A 13,013-nucleotide genomic window follows, 5' to 3' on the forward strand; every position below is an offset into this window, starting at 1 on the left:
ACCCCTTCACCTCAGAGGCATTGCTCACCGGAAGGCAGAACTCCTCAAAGGCTGGTTTTACAAAGGTGGTGTACTGAGCCAGAATCTGCTCCAGGTCCCTCCCTCTCTCATTGATGTCTCTCAATACTGGAGATGGGAAATAGAGATAAAATTGTAACATAAATCTAGAAACAACGCATTCACCAGGAGTACTGCACGAGCGCAGGAAGGAGAGTTCGGGCTGCTTCAGAAAATAAAAAACAGTATTGAGTCCCCTCATACCCCAACCCAGGCAGAGCAGGGAGTCCCCTCATACCCCAACCCAGGCAGAGCAGGGAGTCGTCATACCCCAACCCAGGCAGAGCAGGGAGTCCCCTCATACCCCAACCCAGGCAGAGCAGGGAGTCCCCTCATACCCCAACCCAGGCAGAGCAGGGAGTTCCCTCGTACCCCAACCCAGGCAGAGCAGGGAGTCCCCTCGTACCCCAACCCAGGCAGAGCAGGGAGTCCCCTCATACCCCAACCCAGGCAGAGCAGCGAGTCCCCTCATACCCCAACCCAGGCAGAGCAGGGAGTCGTCATACCCCAACCCAGGCAGACCAGGGAGTCGTCATACCCCAACCCAGGCAGAGCAGGAAGTCCCCTCATACCCCAACCCAGGCAGACCAGGGAGTCGTCATACCCCAACCCAGGCAGAGCAGGGAGTCGTCATACCCCAACCCAGGCAGAGCAGGGAGTCATCATACCCCAACCCAGGCAGAGCAGGGAGTCGTCATACCCCAACCCAGGCAGAGCAGGGAGTCGGTGATGGAAATGGAAGACCTTTTGAGGGACAACGCAGGACACGGGAAAGCAAAGGGAGTGAAGAGGAGCAGAGATGAGAAAAGCCAGTTTTCGCACCATTCAATACTTCCAAAGCCAGATCTCCCTTAACCGCGGGTCACCCAAACACTCCCCACAACCAACACCAGCGCCCCATCCGTGTCTCTAACCTCTTCTAGAAAGCCGGGTATCTGCATCCGTGTCCACAAAAAGTTTCATTTGAAACAAATCCCTAATCTCCTGGGAATAGAAAACCAGGATTCCCTCGAAGAGGACCACATCCGCGGGATAAACCTGCACCATCTCCCCTTGCCTGTAAAACAAGCTCCAGTCAGCCTCACTTCAAATCGACATGAACGCAGACAGACAGCCCCTCGAAATCTTCCCCCATTAAATCAGATCACTCACCTAACTTAGATTTAAAACCCAGTAGGAAAACAAAAGGTAGTTTTAGGATTTATATTTGGATTGGTAAACATTAGAAATAAGGTGTAGTTTTAAGCGGGTTTAATTTAATGTTCCTATGGCTGGAAGGGTAAAACACAGTTAGATTCATGCTGGACTAAGGTGTTTGTATGTGTGGGGGTTGGTCAAGTTCCAACAGGGTTTCTATTGTGCTTAGAGAGGGCTAGTGTGAAAAACAAATAAAAGGCTAGAGGATAAGCTGTTGCTTAGCAACAGGGGCCTGGTACAGTAGAGATGGGTTTTTTTTCGTTTTAGTTTAGCTAAACTCTGCCAGGAGGACGACTGGACAGCACAGGAGCTCAGAGAGGCACGCTTCCAAAAGTACAGGTTAGTGCTGTAACTCCAAAGTAGGTCCCAGGATCAGGACAACATGATTTCCCCGAACCTCCCCAGAATGGGGGAAACTGGGACAGAAAGCGTGTTTGAGAAATCTGGAGTTAAGTGCGCAGAGACTAAGGTATTGCTCAGAAGACTCAAGGAAGAGCAAACAAAGTGTTCGGAGTTAAAGGGACCACTGCAGCAACCAGATTTAAAGTGGGACAGCAGCCTTCAAAAGGTACAGCAAAGTTAAAGCAATTGCCAGCAATTTGCGCAACACTCACCACAAAGAAATCCTAATGGGGTTGGTGTAAAATTCTGGACTGGATTTGCTGGAATCCCTACAGTGCAGGAGGCCATTTGGCCCATCGAGTCTACAACGACCCTCCGAAAGAACACCCTATCTCGGCTCACTTCCCCCCTCCTCCCCCCCATATAAACCCACACATTGATCATGGCCAATCCACCCAACTGCACATCTTTGGACACCAAGAGGCAATTTAGCATGGTCAATCCAGCGGAGCGGGAGCTTTGTTTGAAAGTAATTTTAAAAACCTGGACTGGATTTCAGAATGCAAACCGCTGAGGGAAAGTAACATTATGAGAGAAGATTCTGAAGCACGTTTCTGGGAGTGGAGACTGGAAACTCTGATGGAATCATCATCTGGGGGATTCGGAGTAGAAATCCACAGACACTAACTTGGGTTCAGTGAGGAGTATGTATTTGACCACAATCATCTTGAGTGCTTAAATGGACTGTGTGTAAACAAGGTCATTTGTAAGTGAAGATGTAGTTTACAATCTATGTATTTGTTAAATTAAGGGATGAGTAAAGAGTATTGTGTAACAATCCAACTTTTCATGTTTAATCATTTTTTTTTCTTGTTAAAACTAATTAGCGGTTCTGTGACTATGTTCCTCAACCTTATATAAAATTAAAAGTTAGTATTTTGAGCCATGGTTGCAATCTGGGATCTTCCTGTCCAGTTATATCATCAACTGGGATCGTAACAAATGATTACCAACCATCTTGGCAACCCCAGGTGGTTAATTGGAAAAAAATAATTGGGTGCTCTACAAACGTTTTTCTTTTCGTTAGTACGACTTTAACCAGAATCAGTGGTCTGAGTGACAATTCCACGCATTCTGATACACACCGTGAGTGTTCAACAAAATCGTAAACAGGAATTGATACGGTCTTGCCATCGATGATGTCCTTCAAGGTGTGAAGAATCAGCTCATTATCAAACGCATCTATTAACAAGGGAAAAAAAGTTGAAAATTAGCAACAAATAGAGCACGAGAATCACCACATCACACAAGACAGGGAACCGTCCGCTACAGCAACACAGGCCCTGGTCAGAAAAGCTTGACACCACCACATTGCACGGAACCTGTCCCAGGCAACATCAACATTTAGTATTTCATAAACAGCTCATTAATGCCAAGAATTCTTTTTTCTAAATTTATTTAAAAAAGGGCGGGGGAGAAAAAATTTAAAGGACTCAATTCTTTTTTTTTCTAAAAAAGTGACAATTTAGCATGGCCAATCCACCTGCCCTGTAAATCTTTTTGTGTTGTGGGGGTGAGCCCACGCAGACAGGGGGAGAATGAGCAAACTCCACACGGACAGTGACCCGGGATTGGAACCGGGTCCTTGGTGCCATGAGACCGCAGTGCTGACCACTGCGTCACCAATAATGCCAAGAATTCTAATGAACAAACTCGGCAAGTCATTTAAACCAGACGCCCACCACCCCTCTCTCCCTCTCCACCCAACCCCTCCTCACTCTCCACCCAACCCCTCCTCACTCTCCACCCAACCCCTCCTCACTCTCCACCCAACCCCTCCTCACTCTCCCACACATCCCATTGACCCTCTTACCCACACTGCACGGAAATACCTGGATGATCGAAGTTATACTGTCCTTTACTGGCCTTGGCTTTTTGTTCTGTGGTCAACACCTTGTAGAAACTGTCCTGGCTGAGGATCACCACCTGTCTCTGCTGCTGGTCCACTTTATTCTGTCCCAATAGCTCGACGATTTTCTGACACACTGAAGACTGTGACAAAAACAGATGATTAAAGGATGTCTTCAATATTTGACAGAATTCGCCTATTTGTCAGAGGTTAAAAAGGCAAGTTTAGCACAGCAGGCACCGCAATGACACCCATCCACAACAGACTGGAGTTCCACAACAGGGTTAGGAATTGAAGGCATGTCAGCAAATTACTTGCTGTATTTTCACATGTGGTGGAGAGCAGGGTCCTGACAGCCCCCAATCCCTCCACCAACTAACTGGGAATCACATTTGATGAGCCCGTTTTGGTCTGTACAAAATGCAGCAGACTGTTCAAAAACAGGGGATGGGAAACCACAAGATCCGAGACACCACAAGCTGGGTCCGAAGGTTGGCACCAGGGCTCCTGCTGCAGTTGTAAACTGACCAATCTGTGCTTCTTGAATCTGGAACACAGAGCTGTATTTCCAAGTTTGCTAACATCGACTAAGGTTTCACTGTAAAGAGGGTGACTGGAGCAGAAAAGTACAGAGGGGCAGGAAACAAAAGGAGTTCATCCCATGCAAAAAAATGTTTTTACCCAATTTTATTATCAATTAGGGTAGATTAAAGTGACACATTGAATGGTCCCAAATGGTTTGATGCCATTTTGAATACTGCATTCAGGTCTGGGCACAGCAACTAATGAAGGAGAAATTATAAAACAACAGCAGTGCTTTTATATTATTATATGGATATATTATAATTGAGAGGGGCGTAGTAGAGATTCATCAGAATGATACTGAGACAAAACGGTTAAAATAGGACAACAGATTGCTCAGGCGACACTCCCTCGAGTAAAGGCTGATCAAAGTGGAGTGTTAGTTCCCAAAAAAATATCTTCATACAAAAGGGTAGCCAAAAGTGATCGCTCTCCCTAAAGAAAAACGCTGGAAACATTCAGTGGTGAAGATGGGGTCTTCAGAAAATACAGACTTAATGCTTCATAGAATTTACAGTGCAGAAGGAGGCCATTCGGCCCATCAAGTTTTGTGTTGTGGGGCTCTTTGAAAGAGCACCCTACCCAAGGTCACACCTCCACCCTCTCCCCATAACCCAGTAACCCCACCCAACACTAAGGGCAATTTTGGACACTAAGGGCAATTTAGCATGGCCAATCCACCTAACCTGCACATCTTTGGACTGTGAGGGGAAACCGGAGCACCCAGAGGAAACCCACGCACACACAGGGAGAACGTGCAGACTCTGCACAGACAGTGACCCAAGCCGGAATCGAACCTGGGACCCTGGAGCTGTGAAGCAATTGTGCTATCCACAATGCTACCGTGCTGCTTCAGGTCAGTGATCACAAATATCTGCTGTTCCACTGTAAAAAAGTGAGAGGCAAGGTGGGAGAATGGATAAGACGATGAGAGGCCGGACAGGAGCGCAGGGACTCCCAGGAGGGCCGAACAGCCTCTTCCTGTTCCTGTATAATCTGAACTTTTCAGTTTGACTGAGATTTGGAGCTGGGGAAAATAAATTGTCTCCTTAAAGGACACACAGGTCACGGCGCCGAGGACCCGGGTTCGATCCCGGCCCCGGGTCACTGTCCGTGTGGAGTTTGCACATTCTCCCCGTGTCTGCATGGGTTTCGCCCCCACAGCCCAAAGATGTACAGGGTAGGTGGATTGGCCACGCTAAATTGCCCCTTAATTGGAAAAAATAAATTGGGCACTCTAAATTTATTAAGAAAATAAAGTGCTGTCAGGGACACAAGTTCTCCTGTTTGTGTTCAATTTACAATCACAGGTCGGATTCAGAAACCTCCTGTGGCTCAAGAGGCATTGCCAGTGTCAAAGAGGCCATCGCGCCTGCGCACCGCCGGCAGCGCTTCTGGGCATTCGTGGCCCCGCACTGCCACCGCGCCTGCGCATCGCCGGCCCCGCACTGCCACCGCGCCTGCGCATCGCCGGCCCCGCACTGCCACCGCGCCTGCGCATCGCCGGCCCCGCACTGCCACCGCGCCTGCGCATCGCCGGCAGCTGGCCCCGCACCTCGCCGGCCCCGCACTGCCACCGCGCCTGCGCATCGCCGGCAGCTGGCCCCGCACCTCGCCGGCCCCTCACTGCCACCGCGCCTGCGCCTCGCCGGCGCCACACTGCCACCGCGCCTGCGCCTCGCCGGCCCCGCACTGCCACCGCGCCTGCGCCTCGCCGGCCCCGCACTGCCTCCGCGCCTGCGCCTCGCCGGCCCCGCACTGCCACCGCGCCTGCGCCTCGCCGGCCCCGCACTGCCTCCGCGCCTGCGCCTCGCCGGCCCCGCACTGCCACCGCGCCTGCGCCTCGCCGGCCCCGCACTGCCACCGCGCCTGCGCCTCGCCGGCCCCGCACTGCCACCGCGCCTGCGCCTCGCCGGCCCCGCACTGCCACCGTGCCTGCGCACCGGGCCCCGCTCTGCCGCAACAGCCACGCGGCTCCTCATCAATCTCGGGCGAGCGGCCGCCACCCGCCCACCGGCTCCCGGGGTGGACACCAGTCACCGTAACCGGCACCAGCACCTACCTTCCCGCTGGCAGTGCCGCCACTGACGGCGATGAGGAAAGGCGGGTGCCCGTTCCTCCCGAGAAGCGCATCGACCGCCATCTTCGCCGACATTGCTGGCGGAGCCCGCGCATGCGCCGCTTGTATAACCGCGGCACCTGCTGCCAAAGCGCGTTCTGATTGGTCACAGACATTGGCGCGCCATTCAGCCCGTCCCCCTTCTGCTACCCCATTCAGCCCATCCCCCCTGCTGCCCCATTCAGCCCATCCCCCTGCTGCTGCCCCATTCAACCCATCCCCCTGATGCTACCCCATTCAGCCCACCCCCCTGCTGCTGCCCCATTCAGCCCGTCCCCCTTCTGCTACCCCATTCAGCCCATCCCCCCTGCTGCCCCATTCAGCCCATCCCCCTGCTGCTGTCCCATTCAGCCCATCCCCCTGCTGCTGTCCCATTCAGCCCATCCCCCTGCTGCTGTCCCATTCAGCCCATCCCCCTGCTGCTGTCCCATTCAGCCCATCCCCCTGCTGCTGTCCCATTCAGCCCACCCCCCTACTGCTGTCCCATTCAGCCCATCCCCCTGCTGCTGTCCCATTCAGCCCATCCCCCTGCTGCTGTCCCATTCAGCCCGTCCCCCTGCTGCTGCCCCATTCAGCCCATCCCCTTGCTGCTGTCCCATTCAGCCCATCCCCCTGCTGCTGTCCCATTCAGCCCGTCCCCCTACTGCTGTCCCATTCAGCCCATCCCCTTGCTGCTGTCCCATTCAGCCCATCCCCCTGCTGCTGTCCCATTCAGCCCGTCCCCCTGCTGCTGCCCCATTCAGCCCGTCCCCCTGCTGCCCCATTCAGCCCGTCCCCCTGCTGCTACCCCATTCAGCCCACCCCCCTGCTGCCCCATTCAGCCCATCCCCTTGCTGCTGTCCCATTCAGCCCATCCCCTTGCTGCTGTCCCATTCAGCCCATCCCCTTGCTGCTGTCCCATTCAGCCCATCCCCCTGCTGCTGCCCCATTCAGCCCATCCCCCCTGCTGCTACCCCATTCAGCCCACCCCCCTGCTGCCCCATTCAGCCCATCCCCTTGCTGCTGTCCCATTCAGCCCATCCCCTTGCTGCTGTCCCATTCAGCCCATCCCCCCTGCTGCGACCCCATTCAGCCCATCCCCCTGCTGCTACCCCATTCAGCCCACCCCCCTGCTGCCCCATTCAGCCCGTTCCCCTGCTGCTACCCCATTCAGCCCACCCCCCCTGCTGTCCCATTCAGCCCATCCCCCTGCTGCTGCCCCATTCAGCCCGTCCCCCTGCTGCTGCCCCATTCAGCCCACCCCCCTGCTGCCCCATTCAGCCCATCCCCTTGCTGCTGTCCCATTCAGCCCATCCCCTTGCTGCTGTCCCATTCAGCCCATCCCCTTGCTGCTGTCCCATTCAGCCCATCCCCCTGATGCTGTCCCATTCAGCCCATCCCCCTGCTGCTGCCCCATTCAGCTCATCCCCCCTGCTGCGACCCCATTCAGCCCATCCCCTTGCTGCTACCCCATTCAGCCCACCCCCCTGCTGCCCCATTCAGCCCGTCCCCCTGCTGCTACCCCATTCAGCCGACCCCCCCTGCTGTCCCATTCAGCCCATCCCCCTGCTGCTACCCCATTCAGCCCACCCCCCTGCTGCCCCATTCAGCCCATCCCCTTGCTGCTGTCCCATTCAGCCCATCCCCTTGCTGCTGTCCCATTCAGCCCATCCCCTTGCTGCTGTCCCATTCAGCCCATCCCCCTGATGCTGTCCCATTCAGCCCATCCCCCTGCTGCTGCCCCATTCAGCCCATCCCCCCTGCTGCGACCCCATTCAGCCCATCCCCTTGCTGCTACCCCATTCAGCCCATCCCCCTGCTGCTGCCCCATTCAGCCCACCCCACTGCTGCCCCATTCAGCCCGTCCCCCTGCTGCTACCCCATTCAGCCCACCCCCCCTGCTGTCCCATTCAGCCCATCCCCCTGCTGCTGTCCCATTCAGCCCATCCCCCTTATGCTGCCCCATTCAGCCCACCCCCCTGCTGCCCCATTCAGCCCGTCCCCCTGCTGCTACCCCATTCAGCCCGTCCCCCTGCTGCTGCCCCATTCAGCCAGTCCCCCTGCTGCCCCATTCAGCCCGTCCCCCTGCTGCTACCCCATTCAGCCCACCCCCCCTGCTGCCCCATTCTGCCCATCCCCTTGCTGCTGTCCCATTCAGCCCATCCCCTTGCTGCTGTCCCATTCAGCCCATCCCCTTGCTGCTGTCCCATTCAGCCCATCCCCCTGATGCTGTCCCATTCAGCCCATCCCCCTGCTGCTGCCCCATTCAGCCCATCCCCCCTGCTGCGACCCCATTCAGCCCATCCCCTTGCTGCTACCCCATTCAGCCCATCCCCCTGCTGCTGCCCCATTCAGCCCACCCCCCTGATGCCCCATTCAGCCCGTCCCCCTGCTGCTACCCCATTCAGCCCACCCCCCTGCTGTCCCATTCAGCCCATCCCCCTGCTGCTGTCCCATTCAGCCCATCCCCCTGCTGCTGCCCCATTCAGCCCATCCCCCCTGCTGCTACCCCATTCAGCCCTTCCCCTTGCTGCTGTCCCATTCAGCCCATTCCCCTGCTGCTGTCCCATTCAGCCCATCCCCCTGCTGCTGTCCCATTCAGCCCATCCCCCTGCTGCTACCCCATTCAGCCCGTCCCCCTGCTGCTGTCCCATTCAGTCCATCCCCTTGCTGCTACCCCATTCAGCCCATCCCCCTGCTGCTGCCCCATTCAGCCCATCCCCCCTGCTGCTGCCCCATTCAGCCCGTCCCCCTGCTGCTACCGCATTCAGCCCGTCCGCCTGCTGCTGTACCATTCAGCCTGTCCGCCTGCTGCTACCCCATTCAGCCCGTCCCCCTGCTGCTACCCCATTCAGCCCGTCCCCCTGCTGCTGCCCCATTCAACCCACCCCCCTGCTGCTACCCCATTCTGCCCGTCTCCCTGCTGCTCCCCCATTCATCCCACCCCCCTGCTGCCCCATTCAGCCCATCCCCCTGCTGCTACCCCATTCATCACACCCCCCTGCTGCCCCATTCAGCCCGTCCCCCTGCTGCTGCCCCATTCAGCCCGTCCCCCTGCTGCCCCATTCAGCCCGTCCCCCTGCTGCTGTCCCATTCAGCCCATCCCCTTCCTGCTGTCCCATTCAGCCCATCCCCATGCTGCTGTCCCATTCAGCCCTTCCCCCTGCTGCTGCCCCATTCAGCCCATCCCCCTGCTGCTGTCCCATTCAGCCCATCCCCTTCCTGCTGTCCCATTCAGCCCATCCCCCTGCTGCTGCCCCATTCAGCCCATCCCCCTTCTGCTGTCCCATTCAGCCCATCCCCTTGCTGCTGTCCCATTCAGCCCATCCCCCTGCTGCTGTCCCATTCAGCCCATCCCCCCTGTTGCTACCCCATTCAGCCCGTCCCCCTGCTGCTGTCCCATTCAGCCCATCCCCTTGCTGCTACCCCATTCAGCCCATCCCCCTGCTGCTGTCCCATTCAGCCCATCCCCTTGCTGCTACCCCATTCAGCCCATCCCCCTGCTGCTGCCCCATTCAGCCCACCCCCCTGCTGCCCCATTCAGCCCATCCCCCTGCTGCTGCCCCATTCAGCCCATTCCCCCCTGCTGCCCCATTCAGCCCATCCCCCTGCTGCTGTCCCATTCAGCCCGTCCCCCTGCTGCTGCCCCATTCAGCCCGTCCCCCTGCTGCCCCATTCAGCCCGTCCCCCTGCTGCTACCCCATTCAGCCCACCCCCCTGCTGCCCCATTCAGCCCATCCCCATGCTGCTGTCCCATTCAGCCCATCCCCTTGCTGCTGTCCCATTCAGCCCATCCCCCTGCTGCTGTCCCATTCAGCCCTTCCCCTTGCTGCTACCCCATTCAGCCCATCACCCTGCTGCTGCCCCATTCAGCCCATCCCCCTGCTGCTACCCCATTCAGCCCGTCCCCCTGCTGCTACCCCATTCAGCCCATCCCCTTGCTGCTGTCCCATTCTGCCCATCCCCCTGCTGCTGTCACATTCTGCCCGTCCCCCTGCTGCTAACCCATTCATCCCACCCCCCTGCTGCTACCCCATTCAGCCCGTCCCCCTGCTGCTACCCCATTCAGCTCGTCCCCCTGCTGCCCCATTCAGCCCACCCCCCTGCTGCCCCATTCAGCCCATCCCCCTGCTGCTGCCCCATTCAGCCCATTCCCCCCTGCTGCTACCCCATTCAGCCCATCCCCTTGCTGCTGTCCCATTCAGCCCGTCCCCCTGCTGCTGCCCCTTTCAGCCCGTCCCCCTGCTGCCCCATTCAGCCCGTCCCCCTGCTGCTACCCCATTCAGCCCATCCCCTTGCTGCTGTCCCATTCAGCCCATCCCCCTGCTGCTGTCCCATTCAACCCATCCCCCCTGCTGCTACCCCATTCAGCCCGTCCCCCTGCTGCTGTCCCATTCAGCCATCCCCTTGCTGCTACCCCATTCAGCCCGCCCCCCTGCTGCTACCCCATTCAGCCCATCCCCTTGCTGCTGTCCCATTCAGCCCGTCCCCCTGCTGCTACCCCATTCAGCCCACCCCCCTGCTGCCCCATTCAGCCCATCCCCTTGCTGCTGTCCCATTCAGCCCATCCCCCTGCTGCTGTCCCATTCAGCCCATCCCCCTGCTGCTGCCCCATTCAGCCCATCCCCCTGCTGCTGTCCCATTCAGCCCATCCCCCTGCTGCTACCCCATTCAGCCCATCCCATTGCTGCTGTCCCATTCAGCCCATCCACCTGCTGCTGTCCCATTCAGCCCATACCCCTGCTGCTGCCCCATTCAGCCCATCCCCCTGCTGCTGCCCTATTCAGCCCATCCCCCTGCTGCTGTCCCATTCAGCCCATCCCCTTGCTGCTGCCCCATTCAGCCCATCCCCCCTGCTGCTACCCCATTCAGCCCATCACCCTGCTGCTGCCCCATTCAGCCCATCCCCCCTGCTGCTACCCCATTCAGCCCATCCCCTTGCTGCTGTCCCATTCTGCCCATCCCCCTGCTGCTGTCCCCTTCAGCCCGTCCCCCTGCTGCTAACCCATTCATCCCACCCCCCTGCTGCTACCCCATTCAGCCCGTCCCCCTGCTGCTACCCCATTCAGCTCGTCCCCCTGCTGCCCCATTCAGCCCATCCCCCTTCTACCCCATTCAGCCCGTCTCCCTGCTGCTACCCCATTCAGCCCACCCCCCTGCTGCCCCATTCAGCCCATCCCCCTGCTGCTAACCCATTCATCCCACCCCCCTGCTGCTACCCCATTCAGCCCGTCTCCCTGCTGCTACCCCATTCAGCCCACCCCCCTGCTGCCCCATTCAGCCCGTCCCCCTGCTGCTGCCCCATTCAGCCCGTCCCCCTGCTGCTGTCCCATTCAGCCTGTCCCCCTGCTGCTGTCCCATTCAGCCCATCCCCTTCCTGCTGTCCCATTCAGCCCATCCCCCTGCTGCTGCCCCATTCAGCCCATCCCCCTGCTGCTGCCCCATTCAGCCCATCCCCCTGCTGCTGTCCCATTCAGCCCATCCCCCTGCTGCTGCCCCATTCAGCCCATCCCCCTGCTGCTGTCCCATTCAGCCCATCCCCTTCCTGCTGTCCCATTCAGCCCATCCCCTTGCTGCTGTCCCATTCAGCCCATCCCCCTGATGCTGCCCCATTCAGCCCATCCCCCCTGCTGCTACCCCATTCAGCCCATCACCCTGCTGCTGCCCCATTCAGCCCATCCCCCCTGCTGCTACCCCATTCAGCCCATCCCCTTGCTGCTGTCCCATTCTGCCCATCCCCCTGCTGCTGTCCCCTTCAGCCCGTCCCCCTGCTGCTAACCCATTCATCCCACCCCCCTGCTGCTACCCCATTCAGCCCGTCCCCCTGCTGCTACCCCATTCAGCTCGTCCCCCTGCTGCCCCATTCAGCCCATCCCCCTTCTACCCCATTCAGCCCGTCTCCCTGCTGCTACCCCATTCAGCCCACCCCCCTGCTGCCCCATTCAGCCCATCCCCCTGCTGCTAACCCATTCATCCCACCCCCCTGCTGCTACCCCATTCAGCCCGTCTCCCTGCTGCTACCCCATTCAGCCCACCCCCCTGCTGCCCCATTCAGCCCGTCCCCCTGCTGCTGCCCCATTCAGCCCGTCCCCCTGCTGCCCCATTCAGCCTGTCCCCCTGCTGCTGTCCCATTCAGCCCATCCCCTTCCTGCTGTCCCATTCAGCCCATCCCCCTGCTGCTGTCCCATTCAGCCCATCCCCCTGCTGCTGCCCCATTCAGCCCATCCCCCTTCTGCTGTCCCATTCAGCCCATCCCCTTGCTGCTGTCCCATTCAGCCCATCCCCCTGCTGCTGTCCCATTCAGCCCATCCCCCCTGCTGCTACCCCATTCAGCCCGTCCCCCTGCTGCTGTCCCATTCAGCCCATCCCCCTGCTGCTACCCCATTCAGCCCATCCCCCTGCTGCTACCCCATTCATCCCATCCCCCTGCTGCCTCATTCAGCCAGATCAAGACTGATCTGATCATGCTCAACACTTTCCCACCTTAGCCCCATAACCTTTGATTCCCTCACTTATTAAAAATCTGCGTATCTCAGCCTTGAATATACTTAACGAACAAACCTCTACAACGCTCTGTGGTAAAGAATTTCACACATTCTTTACTCTTCTGAGAGATGAAATTCTTCCTCCTCTTTGTCTTTGATATTGCTGGGGGAGATGGCTGTGCAGAGAAAGTAGTCAACTTCATGGTACCATGGGTGGATCCACTGTCCAAGATGGGAGGCGGAAGAATGTCAGGGCTATAGTGGTAGGGGTTCAATTGTAAGGGAACAGACAGGCGTTTCTGTGGCTGTAAAAGAGACTCCAGGATGGTATTTACACGATGAT

General features: G+C 57.9%; 1 protein-coding gene across 2 annotated transcripts in view; it reads right to left on the reverse strand.

Moving 5' to 3' along the window:
* LOC140403119 (uridine-cytidine kinase 2-like) overlaps positions 1-6,277 on the reverse strand; it is a 7,727-nt gene extending 1,450 nt beyond the window's left edge. Inside the window, exons 1-5 of one of the 2 annotated variants that reach the window (XM_072490756.1) lie at positions 6,150-6,277; positions 3,489-3,648; positions 2,742-2,838; positions 972-1,114; positions 29-126 (exon numbers count right to left, since the gene is read on the reverse strand). In XM_072490756.1, the coding sequence (XP_072346857.1) occupies positions 29-126; positions 972-1,114; positions 2,742-2,838; positions 3,489-3,648; positions 6,150-6,242 (591 nt within the window). In that variant the 5' untranslated portion in view covers positions 6,243-6,277. The remainder of the gene's footprint in view (positions 1-28; positions 127-971; positions 1,115-2,741; positions 2,839-3,488; positions 3,649-6,149) is intronic. The other variant, XM_072490757.1, reaches the window with a different exon arrangement.
* Between the last annotated feature and the right edge of the window lie 6,736 nt (positions 6,278-13,013).

The sequence above is a fragment of the Scyliorhinus torazame genome, chromosome 27 (assembly GCF_047496885.1).
Source record: "Scyliorhinus torazame isolate Kashiwa2021f chromosome 27, sScyTor2.1, whole genome shotgun sequence".
In the NCBI taxonomy this organism is placed as follows: Eukaryota; Metazoa; Chordata; class Chondrichthyes; order Carcharhiniformes; family Scyliorhinidae; genus Scyliorhinus; species Scyliorhinus torazame.